General features: G+C 56.8%; 4 protein-coding genes across 4 annotated transcripts; 1 reads left to right on the forward strand and 3 right to left on the reverse strand.

The window, feature by feature from the left end:
* Positions 1 to 71: 71 nt before the first annotated feature.
* On the forward strand, positions 72 to 2363 carry PHYSODRAFT_350602 (hypothetical protein). The gene is made up of 5 exons (XM_009525113.1): positions 72 to 1115; positions 1187 to 1390; positions 1472 to 1774; positions 1846 to 1929; positions 2005 to 2363. Exons 1-5 carry the CDS (start codon positions 87 to 89, stop codon positions 2242 to 2244), a joined length of 1860 nt encoding a protein of 619 aa, XP_009523408.1. The 5' UTR covers positions 72 to 86; the 3' UTR covers positions 2245 to 2363.
* Positions 2364 to 3501: 1138 nt separating this feature from the next.
* PHYSODRAFT_354328 (hypothetical protein) lies at positions 3502 to 7626 on the reverse strand. The gene has a single exon (XM_009525114.1). It carries the CDS (start codon positions 5944 to 5946, stop codon positions 4465 to 4467), a length of 1482 nt encoding a protein of 493 aa, XP_009523409.1. The 5' UTR covers positions 5947 to 7626; the 3' UTR covers positions 3502 to 4464.
* A 2331-nt stretch (positions 7627 to 9957) lies between these two features.
* On the reverse strand, positions 9958 to 12015 carry PHYSODRAFT_259509 (hypothetical protein; the record flags this gene model as incomplete). Its single annotated transcript, XM_009525115.1, has 1 exon — positions 9958 to 12015. The coding sequence occupies one exon, from the start codon at positions 12013 to 12015 to the stop codon at positions 9958 to 9960; it is 2058 nt and encodes a 685-aa protein (XP_009523410.1).
* Positions 12016 to 13107: 1092 nt separating this feature from the next.
* PHYSODRAFT_496548 (hypothetical protein) lies at positions 13108 to 15176 on the reverse strand (the record flags this gene model as incomplete). Its single annotated transcript, XM_009525116.1, has 4 exons — positions 13108 to 14502; positions 14675 to 14723; positions 14931 to 14972; positions 15022 to 15176. The coding sequence occupies 4 exons, from the start codon at positions 15174 to 15176 to the stop codon at positions 13108 to 13110; spliced, it is 1641 nt and encodes a 546-aa protein (XP_009523411.1).
* Between the last annotated feature and the right edge of the window lie 975 nt (positions 15177 to 16151).

The following is a 16151-nucleotide window of genomic DNA, read 5'->3' on the forward strand; positions in this document are numbered from 1 at the left end:
TTAACTGTTTTAATGGTTTGCAATCGTGTCTTCGGCCAATCAGAGACTGAAAAGCAACGATGGCGACACCTTCGTCGTCGAGGCCGATGCCGCGGCTGCTGGTGCTGTACGGCAGCGAGACGGGCACGGCGCAGGACGTGGCCGAGTTCGTACAGCAGCGCGCGTTCAACCGGCAGCTGCTGGACACGCAGGTGGCGGCCATGGACGCGTTCCCGGTGGCACAGCTGCTGCCGCAGTGCTCGACCGTCGTGTTCGTCGTGTCCACGACGGGCGACGGCGAGGCGCCCGAGAACATGCGCAGCGCGTGGCGCAGTCTGCTGCGCAAGACGCTGGGGCCGCAGTGGCTGGCGGGCGTGCGCGTCGCCGTCTTCGGGCTGGGCGACTCCAGCTACGCCAAGTACAACGCGGTGGCGCGCCGCCTGCAGGCGCGTCTGCTGCAACTGGGCGCCTCGGAGCTCATCGACCGGGGCCTGGGCGACGACCAGCACGCCTACTGCTACTTTGGCGCGCTGAACCCGTGGCTGGAGAAGCTCTGGGCGGCTGTGCTACAGCTGCACCCTCTGCCGGAGGGCGTCGCCATCGACGACTCGCCGAAACCGATCGAGCCTCGCTACTCCGTGGTCGTGCACGGTGCGGGGGATAGCGAGGCGGAGGCTGCGAGGAAGCTGACGCCACGAACGGACGAGTCGAACTTCTACGCGCCACCACGCACGGCGGTGGGGGTCGAGAAGGGCATCTACTTGGCTCCTGTCGTTGTGAACAAGAGAATTACGGCCGAGGACTGGGAGCAGGATGTCAGGCACTTGGAGTTTGATATCAGCAGTGGTGGTGGTGGTGGATCGAGTGTGGGTGGAGCAGCGGACGCTCCGTTCAGGGCCGGGGATATCACCGTTGTGTACCCTGAGAACGTGGCGGGCGTGGACGACATGCTCAAGTACGTTAAGATGGACGGAGACACTGTCATCTCGATCAAGGCAGCAGACGGAGCGAAGCAGTTCGACCTGCCGTCTCCGGTTACCGTTCGTGATGTATTTGCAAAGTATCTGGCCATCCTGGAAATCCCGCGCCGGAGCTTCTTTGAGAGGCTCTCGCTGTTTGCAGCGAATGAAGAGGAGGTAAGGTGTGTACGTGCGAGTTGAGCTTTGGCAACAGCGCTGACCTCTATATACGTTTTGGTATGGGACAGAAAGAAAAGCTCGAGGAGTTGGCCTCGGCCGAGGGTGTCGATCTCTTGTATGACTACTGCATTCGTGAAAAGAAGACGTACGCCGAAGTGCTCACCGACTTCCCGAGCGTGACGGTGCCGTTGACGATCCTGCTGCAGCTCATTCCTCGCCAGCAGCCTCGCTCATACTCCATCTCTTCGTCGGCTCTGCTTCACCCTGGTCGCGTACGTGGTCGTTCTCTCGACAGTATCATTGTCTTTGCCTGATGATGCTTATTCTGACGCTGGAGTTGTATCGTGCGACAGGTGCACCTGACAGTGGCCATCGTGGACTTCTTGACACCGTACAAGCGCCGCCGCAACGGCATTTGCTCGTCGTTTTTCACCTCGCTCGATCCGTCGAAGGAGCAGAAGCGAGTGCCCATGTGGATCAAGAAGGGTCTGTTTGAGCCGCCGAGCCTAGATCGTGACGTGCTGCTCATTGGACCAGGAACCGGGCTCGCCAGCATGCGGGCAATGGTGCAAGAGCGACAGTTCCTGCGTAAGCAGAGTGAGGGCAACGCACCAGGAACAACATACCTCTACTTTGGTTGTCGCCATGAAAGCAAGGTACGGATGCGATAGATGTCGTTGGCAGGTATGGTGACGAATATTAAGGGTCGGCTGGTTCTGCTGCTCAGGATTTCCTGTACGGGGACGAGCTTCGACGACTGGTGACTTCAGGCGATCTCACGGAGCTGCACACTGCGTTCTCGCGTGACCAGGTACTAGCTGCTCGTGCCTCACAGCTCCAACAATCTTGGTTCACGAAACCTCACACACTCGTGTCATGCTTGCAGGACCACAAGATCTACGTGCAGACGCGTCTGGCTGAAAACAAGGAGGCCATCTTCGACTTCGTCATGAACGGCGAGGGCTGCATCTACATCGCCGGGTCCGCCAAGCGCATGCCCAACGACGTCTACGAAGTGCTCCGTGACATCCTTCGGTCTGTAGGCAAACTCCCGCTACCGACTGCAGAGAAGGTGATGAAGGCGTTGGCCCGCAAGAAACGCTACGTCGTCGAATCTTGGTCGTAGGAACCTTCACAGCCAGCAGCTTGTACAGAGCAAGGTTAGACCAACACGATTTCCACGGACCCAAAGTCTCCATCACCCCCCCCCCCATTTGATTCGCTAAAACCATTGCAAATCTCGAGGCTATGGACACAACGCAGGTGCCGGAGCAGGAGCAGGAGCAAGAGCGGCATGTGCGGACGTTCGTGAAGCTCGCGAATCTGACGCAGACGTCGCAGCTGCACGAGTGGGACCTCAAGTCTCTGCAGTGCGCGCGGGAGTGGGCCCGTGCAGCCGAAGATGCCGTGGCTGGCGACGACTCCCCACTGGACATTGAGATGCGCATCCGTCAGTGGTTCCCAGTCGCCACACTGCCCACGCTGCCGTTGGATGGAGTTCTGACGGCCGACGCATTGCGCCATGCGGGAGTTCACTTGCTGCGGTCGATTCTGCAGAGTCCGTTCTTGGCGTCGCATCCGACGCGGTCAGAGCTGCTGGTCGAAGTGCTCCAGGAGCTTCAAAGTAGACGCCAACATGCCAATGAAGTGGAAGAACATGCGTCCAATAGGTACTGGCTGGATTGAGTGGGTGAACGTAGTTGATGGGACTAATGCTGTTCTTTGTCGTTCGCAGTGGTCTGCTGGTGAAACGCGTCACTGGAGCCCCACGCACAGAGGCTATGCTGGCGATTGCTGGGCGACTGAGCGGCAGGTGCAAGCGCATTCGCGTTTACGGTATAATTGGATAAATACTGCTGCTTCGCGTGTAGCTTGTATGACTGACTTGTTTTCTCGAAATGGTAGTGCTTTCGGGCTCGGTGTTGATTCCCCCACTCAAGAGCTATGCGCTGTCGCCTCGGGTCTTGCAGCTAAAGGCGATGGCCAAAACATTGCAGCGAAACGCAGTGGACGCCCGCGCAGCAGCTAACCCCGAAACATACTGTGGATTCCTCCATGACCTTCGAGCCTGCTTTGAAGAACCCGAAAGCAAAGACGTCCGGGTAAGCAGGTGAATTTACAGTAGATCAACTGCCATGGTGTTACTGACTATGCTTCTGTCTGCAGGAAGTTGTGGTCCTGATGCTAGTGATGTGCGAGTGGCCCAAGGAGGAACCCCCGCAGCTTCGAGGGATGATGGAGGATCTCGTTAAGGTTGCGTGCGATTGGGTTAGATGCAAACCTATTCGGTTCTGGACCTTCGAGCCGTGGCTGGCAGCCATGCTGGCTAATAGGTCAGATGCCCTGGCAAGCGCGTACGTATCGGAGCTGTTCAAGACGGGACTTCTGCAGCCTTGTACGATTCTCAACCGTATCCAACCGCTTCGTTATCGTAAGGCGCGTACTAACTGTCGATGCATGGACTTGTTGCAGGGGAGCGCGAGTTTGCAGTCCGAGTTGCGACGCTATCCTTACAAGGCGAGAGCGTGGAGATTTTTCTGCAGGAAGCCCTGGCGAAGCTGGATCCACAATTGCAGGAGATCTACTTTCGCATAAATTAAAGCCCCAAGGTTCACTGCCTGCAGTGATTTACTTGCGTTTACTTCACTGCGTTTGGTGTTGCTGCAGCCGACGAAGCATCTCGACGATGGCATGGCGGTTGCTTCGCAGTGCGAGGTCTATTGCTGTGGGGTATGGCGCTTCCAGGAGTGGAAGAGCTGCGTCAGCACCACCGTCACCAATCAGTGCGGCGCAGCAGTCGGCGAATCCTTCCTCCCCTCCGATCAACAAGGCGGTGTATCCGAAGCGGTTGCGTTGATTGACCAGAGACCAGGTCCATTCCTTCTCGAGGTGAGCAGACTGGTGAAGATGCCTCAGGATGATCTTCAGCGAGGTTAGCGCGTTAGACGCCGTGGCAAGATGCAGAACCGAGTTCCCATCGGCATCAGCCACGAGGACGCCCGCCCCCTGTCTAATGACACCGAGGTTAGTTGCCGTGAGTCGTAGGACGGGAGCAAAGTGCACGAAAGCTCACCGAAGGAGGAAATCAACAGCATCGTGCGCATCCCATGCAGACGCATGCTGAAGAGCTGTGCGGCCGGAGTGAGGATGACGTTCGTCCAGCAGTGTCGGGTTGTCGGTGAACAGTGTGCTTAGAGCAGCGACGTCGTTATCCGCTGCAGCATGCATCCACGAGTCCAACAGCTCCATGACGACAGAAATGGACAAGTAAATTAAGGTTAAGTGCTCTCTCTCTTCTGTACAAGCTCAGACTAGACCGGGGCCGGGCATGGGGCATAAGGCTTCATCAGTCTGTGGTGAATCCATACACCTCCGTCTCCAGCACCGCGTACAGCACTGCCTTCAATTCATTACGCACGACGTGAAGTGGCAGATCCAAGCGGTTGAAGCACGCGTGGCTGTGGATGAAGCCATCGCCCACTAGCGACACTCCTTTCAATGTGAACGGGCAGAGGCGGCCGTCATAGCTCATCAACGCCCCAAATCCACCCAGCGGTACACGCGATGATCCCGTCGAGAACTGAAGCAGGCGGCGTCGATACTCGTTGGGCATTTCGCGTACAAGTTCCCAGAACCACTTGAGCGCTCGATGGTTGTGCAGGTCTTCCGAGTACTTGGTGTTGCGCTCCCAGTCATCAACGTCGATCTCATCGGAGCCACATAGAAGGAAGTTGAACTCTTCAGGATCGAACAGCAAGAGCAGATCTCGTGGAATAATTTCGTACAGGCCACGAAGAAACGCCTGTAGTTGCGGCCCCACACTCTCCACCATCAAGTACTGCCACTTCCGCTCGACGTAGTCGCGTTTATTGCTATCCGTGACGGGGATGGCATCACCCCCTGGCACCAGTTCGATATCACGGTAACAGTCCCCGTCCTTGACAGTCACAGCGAAATCGAGCCCAAGCGCGTCTGCGTTCTCGTTTTCAAGTAGCCATCGCAGGTTCTCGTATACTTCGGGGTCGAAGTCTTCCAAGTCTGAAAAGGTGAGTGGGTAGCCCAGCATCAGCTTCAGCAGAGGAGGCGCCAGGTGGAAACACATCATCGAGCCTTCCAATAGTGCGCGACCCAGCAGCCGACCGACCGCATAGAGATGTAGTAGCTGATCTGGCAAGAGGTTCGCATTTGAGCACGGACTCAGGTAATACGTTTGCTCGCTCTTGTTGGTGCAGTTGAACAACCCACGGGAAGGGTCCACGAGCATTTCGTTCAGCAGCACGAACCACTCACGATGGAGTCCTCCAGCATCAACACCGCTCTCATCGAGGAAGTTGATGCGCAGTACAGAGTGCACATTCTTGCGTGGGATAATTGCGAGCGACTCCATCGAGTCTTCGAAGACGTTAGCCCGCTCCACGTTTAAGCGCAAATGCTCCCGCTCAGCCGGGACTAAAAGCGCAGACGTTGCGGTGACGAAATGCGCGTACTTTGACGGGAAATCTCTGGCAGCGAGTGCCATCGTCTCAGGCAGAGGCGGCGACGCTGGTGGTCTTGACGTCTCGCCCTGTGTGTTGATCCGTTCGGCGTCAACACCGAATTCACTGTCGAGGGGGAGCTTCGAGGCATCCATCAATTTATCAGACGCCGCAGCGAGCATAGCGCGCCGTGCCTGGGTGTCCCGTACCAAGCTCGCAATGCATTCTTCAACCGATCCCAGTAAAGACTGTGCTTGCTCTCGGCCAGCTGCATTCTCCGTAGTAACATGTTCTTGCTCTGGTTCTGGTTCTGGGATGTCTGAACTAGCAGAGGACTCGGCTTCCCCATGCATCAAGGTGTCCGCTGCACGCTCGACCGCCGGGACTGACGGTGGAGATAAGGATCTAGACGATGCCTCTTCGCCTAAAGCAGCATTAGCCTGCTCTTCCGACACAGAATTCTCATCCTCTGCTGACGTTCGAGCCACTGTCAATTCCACAGCTTCCGTGGCCAAAAACTTGACCACAAAACCTGTAAACTGAGTATCACCCCATCGGCCGTCGCGAAACCAATACGCTCGTCCTTCGACGTCCACTTTCCTCGTCCACTCCTTCCTCCGTTGAGCACGCGCATGACGACGACTAGTCTGCACCGAGTGTGTCGCCGTGACCAGCTCCACCCTGCTCTCGCGCTTGAACAGTGGTAACAGCGACAGCCGCGTGGACAACCGCTTCTTGCCTGCCGTGTCTCCACTACCTCCGTCTTGCTGCTCGCCGCTGACGACGACCGCCTCCCCGCACACGGTGCAGAACTTGAAGCGCTTAAAGTTCTCGAAGCCGCAGACCGCACAAACGTTGAACCCCTCCTCTGCGTCTCTCAGCGCTGCGTCCAGCCGACGGTCTTCAGAGCTGCGTGGTGCAGTACAATAGGCTACAACGTCAGTCTTCTCTCTACCACGACAAATGCACCGACCGATTCGAGGGAGAAAGTTGTGACGCACTTGAGCAGCGGGGCGTGCAGCTCGAGGGACCGCTGGCGCCGCATGTAGGCGCGTCTCGCCAGCATGGACAGACAGAAGAAGAGCAGCGCTACGATGGCGAGCACCGCGAGGAAGCCCAGCACGGCCTCCATGGGCGCTTGCGGTCGAATCCGAGAGTGCAAGGTCCACTTGGCGTCCATCTGTCGAGCAACAGCTACCGTCATTCTGATTCGCTCGCCGCAGAAGTATTTGCCATAGATAGCGGTTGCATATAAGTAGAAAGGTTAACAGGAAGTGGAGCGTATACTTTTGGGGTCGTCAAATGGCGGTACAGCTGGATGAGTGTGCAAAGCCTGAACTGTACACCGAAAATAATGCTCGCGCTCCGATTACCCGACGCCGCCGCGCTGGTCATCAAGCACTTGCACCTCAACCCGCAGCGGCGTCTTCATTACTTTCATGCTCGTTTCAAGAGGTTGTCAGTCCGTCGTGAAGCCGTACACTTCCGTGTTCAGCATGGCGTACAGCACCGCCTTCAGCTCGTCTCGCACCACATGCAGCGGCAGGTCCAGCCGATTGAAGCACGCGTGGCTGTGGATGAAGCCGTCGCCAACCAGCGGCACGGCATTGAGCGTGAACGGGCACAAGCGACCATCGTAGCTCGTCAACGCGCTGAAGCCGCCCAGCGGCACGCGCGACGAGCCCGTGGCGAACTGCAGCAGGCGGCGTCGGTACTCGTCCGGCATCTCGCGCACCAGCTCCCAGAACCATTTGAGCGACCGGTGGTGGTACAGCACTTTCGAGTGTTTGGTGTTGCGCTCCCAGTCGTCCACGTCGATCTCGTTGGAGCCACACAGCAGGAAATCGAACTCCTCCGGGTCGAAAAGCAGCAGCAACTCGCGAGGAACGACCTCGTACAGACCTTGCAGGAAAACCTGCAGTTGCTGCTCCACACTCTCCACCATCAGGTACTTCCACTTGCGCTCCACGAACTCGCTCTTGTTGCTGTCGTTGACGGGAATTGCACTCCCGCCAGGCACCAGCTCGACGTCGCGGTAGTGATCTCCATCCTTCACGGTAACAGTGAAATCAAGTCCCAGTGCGTCGGTGCCATCGTTGTCGAGAAGCCAGCGGAGGTTTGCATACACTTCCGGATCGAAGTCTTCCAAATCCGCAAAGCTCAGGGGGTAACCTAGCATCAGCTTTAGCAGAGGTGGTGCCAGGTGGAAGCAGAGCATGGAACCCTCGAGAAGCGCACGTCCAAGCAGGCGGCCGGCCGCGAACAAATGCAGCAGTTGCCTTGGCAGCGTTTCAGCATTTACACACGGGCTCAGGCAAAAGGTTTGTTCGCTCTTGTTCGCGCAGACGAAAAGCCCGTGCGCCGGCTCCACTAGAGCCTCGTTGAGCATGACGAACCACTCACGTTGCAGTCCTCCAGCGTCGACCCCTTTTTCTTCAAGGAAATGAATGCGCAGTATTGAGTGAAGTTTGTGAAGCGGGATAATAGCAAGGGACTCCATCGAGTCAGCAAACATGTCGGCACGATTAACACTGAGGCGTAAATGCTCTCTTTCAGCAGGAACCAGCAGGGCGGAAGCACTCATCACAAAATGGGCGTACTTGGAGGGGAAATCTTTGCCAATGAGTGTCATCGACTCGTTCAGAGATATCGAGGTGCTTCGTTTCAGAGCAGTCGGGGTTGGCCCGACCTGGACATCAAGAGACAGCTTCGAGGCATCCAATCCAGCGTCTGTCGTCGACCTGAGCTTGCAATGCTTCGACGATACATTTTTCTCCAGCGCAGCAGTGCGTTCTTCAACAGATCCAACAGAACGGCGTGAACTCGATCGGTTCCTGTCTCCATCAGTGTAGTGCAGTTCTTGGTCTGACACAGGGGACTTTAGACCACCAGTAATCGGAGCATCAATTGCATCGTTCGAGAGAGAATCTACCCGAAAGTACGTGTCCCCAGAGAGCTCCACCGCCGCGGCTCCCTCCGTTTCTTCCTGTTTTCCGCTTGCAGGCTCAAACTCAGCAACAAAGGCTGCTGCGAGGGTGTTATCAGCAGCGTACCGGCTGTCGCGAAACCAATACATTCGCCCTTCCACATCCAGTTTGCGCGTCCATTCCTTCCGGTTCCGCGCTCGTAGGCAGCGACGAGTTGCTTGCCTCAAAGGCAGCGGCTTCGAAGGTGTCAATTGCACGTGTTTCTTTCGCCCGAACATGGGTAGAAGCGGTTTCTTGTTCTTCTCCTCACCGGCACTTTCACCTTTTCCTCTTTGCTCCTCATCATCGGTCTTCTCCAGAATCGGTTCCCCACAAACCGTGCAAAATCGGAAGCGCTTGAAATTCTCGAAAGCGCAGACTGTACACGTATTGTACCCTTCTTCAGCATCCCTTACGCACAGAGGTGACAACCATTAGCTCTACAGACCGTTCCAGACAACCTTCTTTAACGGAGAGCAACCAACCTTAGCGCTGCATCCAAGCGTTTATCCTCCGAGCTGAATTAAAGCACGAACAACCAATCCCGTCACACGACAGCCATTAGAAGATGCAAGGGTGCTTGACATGTTCGGGCGACGGCGAGCTCACTCGGTCACCCGCTACCGCCAATTTCAACGTAGTACGCACTCGATCAGCGGCGCGTTCAGCTCCGCCTCGTGCTCGAACCGCTTGAACGAACGCCGCGCCAGCCAGCCGAAGAACAGCACGAAAACCAGCGCGACCGCAGACGCCACGGCGATGGTCACCCCCGCAGACATCGCTTAGGTCGAGCGCGAAACCGAGAATGCCGCGCTTGAGGACATCTACAACCAGGGGTTGCTGTAGCAAGCGTGTGCAAATATCACAGAAATTTTCGCTCCGGTGTGTGATACACACAGTGCGCAATGGATCAAGAAAGGGATGATCAGTTTTGAGGAGTGCGGTGTGGATGCAGTACCTCCGATCAAAGTTTTCCAAAGTCCCTTCGTCAAAGGGTTCGTTTGTTGACCGCAGTGCTGATACGTTCACCTTCGAGCCCACAATGTGGGTGCTGTTGAAAATCCAGGAGGAAGTCGACTTCCTGGGGGTCGAACAGCAGCAGCAAGTCGCTCGCAAAAAAGACTGGCACCTTTCCATCAGTAGGTGCTGCCATTTGCCTGCTGGGTGACAGCAATGGCGCCGCTGTCTCGATAGACGGACGTCTCCATCATTCGTCCTCACTCTTTACTTCTCGTCTGAAGCACGCGCACACTTCCGTTGCTATTGACTAGACACTGGCCGACAGTAGAGAAATGACTTCGTACAGAAGCAACGATAATTATTTAGCAAAATTTCCTACGACTGCTTTTTACAATAGCTTTGGTTCATAGTAGAGTGTTGAGCTCCTCGGAGCTGACGTTATGCTGTCGTGAACCCCGTGAGATCGGTGTCCAGCGTAGCGTACAGCATGTTCTTCAACTCCTTCTTGCTGTGATACAGTGGCAAGTCGAGACGGTTGAAACACGCGTGGCTCGAAATGTACTGCGTCGTCTTGTACGGCACGCCCTTGAGGGTAAACGGGCACAGACGACCGTCGTAGCTGGTGAGGCCACCAAAACCCGACAGCGGGACGCAGGCAGATCCCGTCGCGAACAGCAGAAGGCGACGGCGGTACTCGTTGGGCATTTGCCGAACAATCTCCCAGAACCAGCGGGTGACGGTAGCGCCCTCGAGATTGGGAGACAACACGGTGTTACCCTCCCAGTCCGTCACGTCAATCTCGGGGGAGCCACACAGCAGATAGTCGAACTCTTCCGCGTCGAACGTCATCAGCATCTCACGCGGGATGACCTCGTACAGACCCTTCAGGAACGCGTACATCTGGTCTGCCACACTCTCGAAGAGCGCGTATCGGAAGCGCCGATCCAGATACTCGCGCTTGTTCGCGTCCGTGACGGCCACGTTTCGTCCATTGGGGATCAAGTCCACCACAACCTTCTCGGAATCGTTCACTTGCTCGATAATACTGAAGTCGAGTCCGAGATCATCCACGCCGTCGTTGTCCATTAACCATCGCAGACTGCGGTAAGTTTCGGGGTCGAGGAACTCCATGTCGGCAAAAGTGACCGGCATGCCCAGGATGATCTTCAGCAACGGCAGTGCCAAGTGGAAGCCCCAGATGCCACCTTCAAGCAGAGCTCGACCAATCAGTCGCCCAGTGGCAAAGTAGTAGGCGAGGTGGTCCTCGCCCACCTCGGCGCGCGACTGCGGGTTGAGGAAGTAGCTCTGGTCGGCCTTGTTCGTGCACTTGAAGAGCTGAAGCGTCGGCGACGCCAGCATTTCGTTCACTAGCATGAACCATTCGCGGTGCACGCCGCCAGCGTCGACGCCGCTTTCGTCCAGGAAATTGATGCGCATGAAGGAGCGCAGGTTCTTGGGCTGGATGCAGTACATGTGGTCCATGGACTCCTCGAGCATGTACTCGCGGTGCACCGAGAGCTTGAGGAACTCCACCTCCGCAGGCACGATCAACGACGCCGTGCTGACGACGAAATGCGCGTACTTGGATGGGAAGTCGCTCTCGGCCAAGGACACGGCCTCCTTCCTCCTCTCAGCTCCGGCGTCCGCCAGCGTCGATTTGCCCGTGGCGAACTCGGCCGGATCCGACGCCGACGCCTCCACCAGCTCCAGGTGCACGTCCGTGGGCAGCACTGGCTTGGGGTCTTCGGCTGTCTCTTTGTCCTCCTTCGGCTGCTCCACAGCCAGCACCAGCTCTGTGTCTGCCGCCTGCCCTGGCTCCTGCTCTTGCGCCTCTTCATGCTCACTCGTGCGTTCGTTCTCCTCCTTTTCCTTCTGCTGCTGCTCCTGCTCGGGTTCCTCCTCTTCCGGGAACTTGAAGCGCACCGTATATCCAGGCATGAGCGTGTCTGCCTCGCTGCTGGCGGGCAGGTTGCTGCCGCCGCTGCGGTACCAGAAGAGGTTCCCTTCCACGTCCAACTTGCGGCTCCACTCCCGGCGGTTCCTGGCGCGCCGCTGCTGGCGACTGAGCGACGACATCTTGCGCGGCCGCGGGGACATGACGAGCGACGAGCGCGCGTCACTCGCCACCACGTTCAGGGCGCGCACCGACTCCTGCCGCTCGTTCTCGTCGCTGCTGCCGTCGTCGTCCTCGTCGGCCGTGGCCATGGACAGCGACGGCAGCTTGTCGCCGCACAGCACGCAGTAGTCGAAGCGCTTGAAGTTCTCGAACTCGCAGCTGGCGCACTGCGTGTAGCCGGCCTCGGCCTCGCGCGTGGCGGCGTCGATGCGGTGGTCCACCGACTCGCCCGAGAGCAGCGGCACCTCCATGTCCAGCAGGTGGCGGTTGCGCCGGCACGCCATGAGCCACACCACGAAGAAGATGACGCACAGCAGCAGCATGCCGATGCCCTGGTACAGCATCGACGCCTCGGTCGTGGTCGCGTTCTCGCCGTCCATTGCGCACGTGCACTACAAGCCCGCAGCGAGCGGGGTCCGGTCCGGTGCGAGGCGATTGAAGACTGTGCACGGCAGCAAGGCAGTCACACGCAGTGTTCCGGGATCCGCCCATCACCGCCTATACAAAAGGCAAGTCGCGCCCCAGCTGCTGCGGATTCTATCGGATGGGGATTACGCCGATTTTTGGTCACTGGAGCTGGGTAATTATAACGAACTCCCTCGCGATAAAGGCAATCCAGCACGAGATTAAAGTGTCGATGTTGGTATCCAAAGGTAGTAGGGACCAGCAGACGAACATTTAGCTCGCGTTAAAGCGACATTTGCCAGATGCCCAAAGCGCCCCGAAACATTACATGTTCGGGTGGTTTGCTTCGGACCTGCTGCGTGTGGGCCTGTCGGCCCCGTACGTATATGGTGGGCGCTGCATGATTCATTTTATGGGCGCTGCTTGTTTCACGCCGCAGCGACCCCGGCCTCAAATTTCGGATCAGCGACTTCAGTTGAACCGGTCCGTGACCTACACTTGCCATCTTTTGCAAAACGGTCCACGAAGTTTATGACAACGGTCCTTTTTTACCTGCATCTCTGTATGTAGGCACGAATCGATGATGGCAGCACCAAAGTGCTCTCCGTTTACGCAGTGCGTCAGCAGCTTCAAGTGGAAGTGCTGAATTTTGGCGTGTTGGCCCAGTTGCACCGAAGAGCAGAAATACAGCACCAATGACTCATTGGTCATTGGCATGCGCAGAGCTCCTGTTCAACAGGAACAGGAACGGCAGACTGCTGTTCCAGGACTCCTTCTGTTCTTACGTTACTGGTACAGTCAGCGAGCTGAAAAAATATGTCGCTGACATTCGGATAAGCTGTCTAGCCTCGACGAAGCTTTGTAAGACTTCACACGTTTCGCTGTAGTGGGGTGGATATGATGCTGCGCGATCAAAGTCTTGCGTTGTCGCTCTCGATAAACTTGCCCAGACGCGGAGAATCGATTGTTTTGAGGCGCAAAGCATGTTCATGTGCATCTGGGTGGGTCGCTGCAGGATGGTGTAATAATAATAATACATTTATCATGCTTGAAGTCTGCGCTGTTGACTACGCCGTCGTGAACCCGTACGTCTCCGTGTTGAGAGTGGCGTAAAGCACCTCCTTGAGCTCTGCCCGAGTCGACACCAACGGCAGGTCTAGCCTGTTGAAGCACGCGTGGCTTCGGATGTATGAAGAGTGCACGCCCTTCAACGTGAACGGGCAGATCTGTCCGTCGTGGCTCGTCAGGTGCCGGAAGCCCCCGATCGGTACTCGCGAACACCCCGTCGCAAACTGCAACAACCGACGCCGACACTCGGGGTTCATATCTCGCACAAGTTCCCAGAACCACCGAAGTACTCGTGTCCCCGTCAGATTCCTGGAGCACCGCGTATGTGTCTCCCAATCCGTCACGTCGATGGTGTCGCAGCCACATAGCACGTAGTCGAACTCCTCCGCGTCGAAGAGCATCAGGATCTGCCGCGGAATCACTTGGTACAAGCCCTTCAGAAATACGTACAGCTGGTCCGAAACACTTTCCAGCAAGAAATACCGCAGCCAATGCTCCGCAAACGAGTGTTTGTTGGAGTCTGTGACCGAGATATCTCCTCCATTTGGCACGAGCTCCACCGTCACCACGTCCCCCTTTGCATCCCGTCTTGTCGCCGTAAAATCTAACCCCAATGCATCCGCGCCATCGTTTTCCAACATCCACAGCAGACTCTTGTACGTTATCGGGTCGAAGTCTTCGTAGTCGCGGAAGGTGAGAGGGATACCGAGGATGATCTTCAGCAGTGCAGGTGCAAAGTGGAAGCCCAAAACTTCACCGTCTAGCAGAGCGCGACCGACGAGACGCCCCACTGCAAAAAAGTAAGCTAAGTGTTCCTCGCCAATCTCCTCTTTAGAGTTTGTGTTGAAGAAATACGTCTGGGTCTCGCGATTTGTACAAGTAAATACGCCCAACGACGGATCGATCATCAGCTCTGTCACAAGGGTGAACCACTCACGATGCACACCGCCAGCATCTACAGCAGTCTCCGATGCAAAATCGATTCGCACCACTGCACGAGTATCGCTGTCATCCATGCAGCAAAAATATTCCATCGATTCTTCCACCACGTGTTCACGACGCAGGAACAGCTTCATCACTTCCAACTCTGCGGGTACAATCAACGAGGACGTGCAGACCACAAAATGCGCGAATTTCGTCGGGAAATCCTTTCTCGACAGATCTAGGAACCCCTTGATGTCGACATTCCTCGACGAAGGCGCCCCAGTCGCGAACGCAAGAGCGTTCGCTTCTTCAGCAGGCACGGTCTGGATCTTCATTAGCCTCGTCTCATTCTGCAGTTTGGCAATGACCCACCCAGGTTCTCCGTCCGATGGCTCTAGAGATACCCCCGTCTCTGCTGCTTCTTCATAGCCGTCTTCTTCTCTATAGAACACTGGCACGTATCCAGGATACTGGAAGCACTCTTGGGTCGCCTCACGATACCAGAAGACTTCTCCACACTTCATTTGCCGCTGCCACTCTGACCGACGTCTGTTACACAGCACCGCCAGTACAATTCAATGTGCAAGTGAGTAAGTGTCCTACCTGCAACGCATAACCAAAAACCAACGACCATGAGCCGACCTTGCACGCAGTTGTCGCGCAGTGAGTGGGCCCCTCGCTCGCGCTTTCTCTGTCGGCGAGAGCTTTAGCTTCTCCCCGCAAATCACGCAGAACCGGAACCGCTGCGTGTTGGCAAAATCGCACACTCGGCAACGCACGACCTCCTCCTCCGCCTCTCTGTGAGGCACACCACAGCGTCCAGCACACCATCCCAGTCAGCAAGTCTACCCATTGCCTCCACCAGCCCGCTACTTTAATATCCCAAAGTTACGCGTACAGCGTTGCAATGTCGACGCGGTGCTCTCCGGTCGTATCTCCCCTGCAGTATAAGCCACCGCTCAGTCAGAACCCTCCGCCAGCTCAAGAACCAGGGATTCGCGACCTGCCTGGCGATCAGCGCCTGCTGCAGCTCGCTGGAGCTGCGCTGGTGATACTTGCGCTGCAGCGCGCGGAACATGAAGCCGATGAGCAGGTAGAGCGTCACCTGCGAGGCCACGATGAGCAGCACCAGCAGCTCCGTCATCGCTTCGCTCTCTCTCTCTCTCTCTCTCTTCCGGAGCTTCTCGCTCTCTCGGAGCATAATCAATTTTTTCAAAGGTCATTCATCTGAACACCTTACATGCTTTAAGAGTCACTATGGCGAGGTAATTTGTATTTCAGGAAAATCATCTCCGGATCGGTACAACATGAGCACCACTGCGCTGAGCGACAAGAGCGCGCTGGTGCTGGAGCTGGGCGGGCGCTACGTCCGCTGCGGAATATCCGGGGAGCGCGCCCCTCGCTGCGTGACTCGCTGGGAGGTGCGTCGTCCTGCTGTCCGTTATGGCCAGTAGTGAGTGCTGATACACAGGCGTCTCTGTCCGTATTCGTAGGTGGGCGACCTGCTGCTCAAGCCTCTGAGCGCCGCGGACTGGCGCCGGTATCTGTACCCGAAGCTGCACGCCCTGTGCTTTGAGTGAGTTTTGCGTGCGGGTGGGTGGGCTGTCCATTGGTTGCATTGTCACTGGAGAGCTAACGCTCTTGTGGACAGTCTGCTGCTGGTGAATCCGACGCGCCGGCGCTTCCTGGTGTGCGAAGATCTGCTGCTGCCCCGCGTGTTCCGGGAGACGCTGCTCAACATCCTCTTCGATGTCATGAAGGTGGGAGTTTGGTTGCACATGGCGTCTTTGATGGTGGCTGACTGAGAGCGCCTGGGGTTTTAGGCGTCTGCGGTGACGTTGGTGCCGTCGATGCTGGCGGTGCTGTATGCCACGTCCAACCACACGGCGTTGGTGGTGGACTGCGGCTGGAAGGAGACGAGATTGCTGCCGGTTTTCAAGGGCATCCCTCTGCCTTATCTCTATGAGAGTAGGTCCCCGTTTTTGGCTTTACTTGCGCTTTGGAGATACTGATAGCGTCATTGGCTTTGTGGTGTGATAGCTGTTCCTGCTGGAAGTCGGAACTGCTGCGAGTTGATCAAGAAAGAGCTTAATGTCGCTCAAGACCAACCGATGGACGG

Source organism: Phytophthora sojae, assembly GCF_000149755.1.
Source record: "Phytophthora sojae unplaced genomic scaffold PHYSOscaffold_3, whole genome shotgun sequence".
NCBI lineage: Eukaryota > Oomycota > Peronosporomycetes > Peronosporales > Peronosporaceae > Phytophthora > Phytophthora sojae.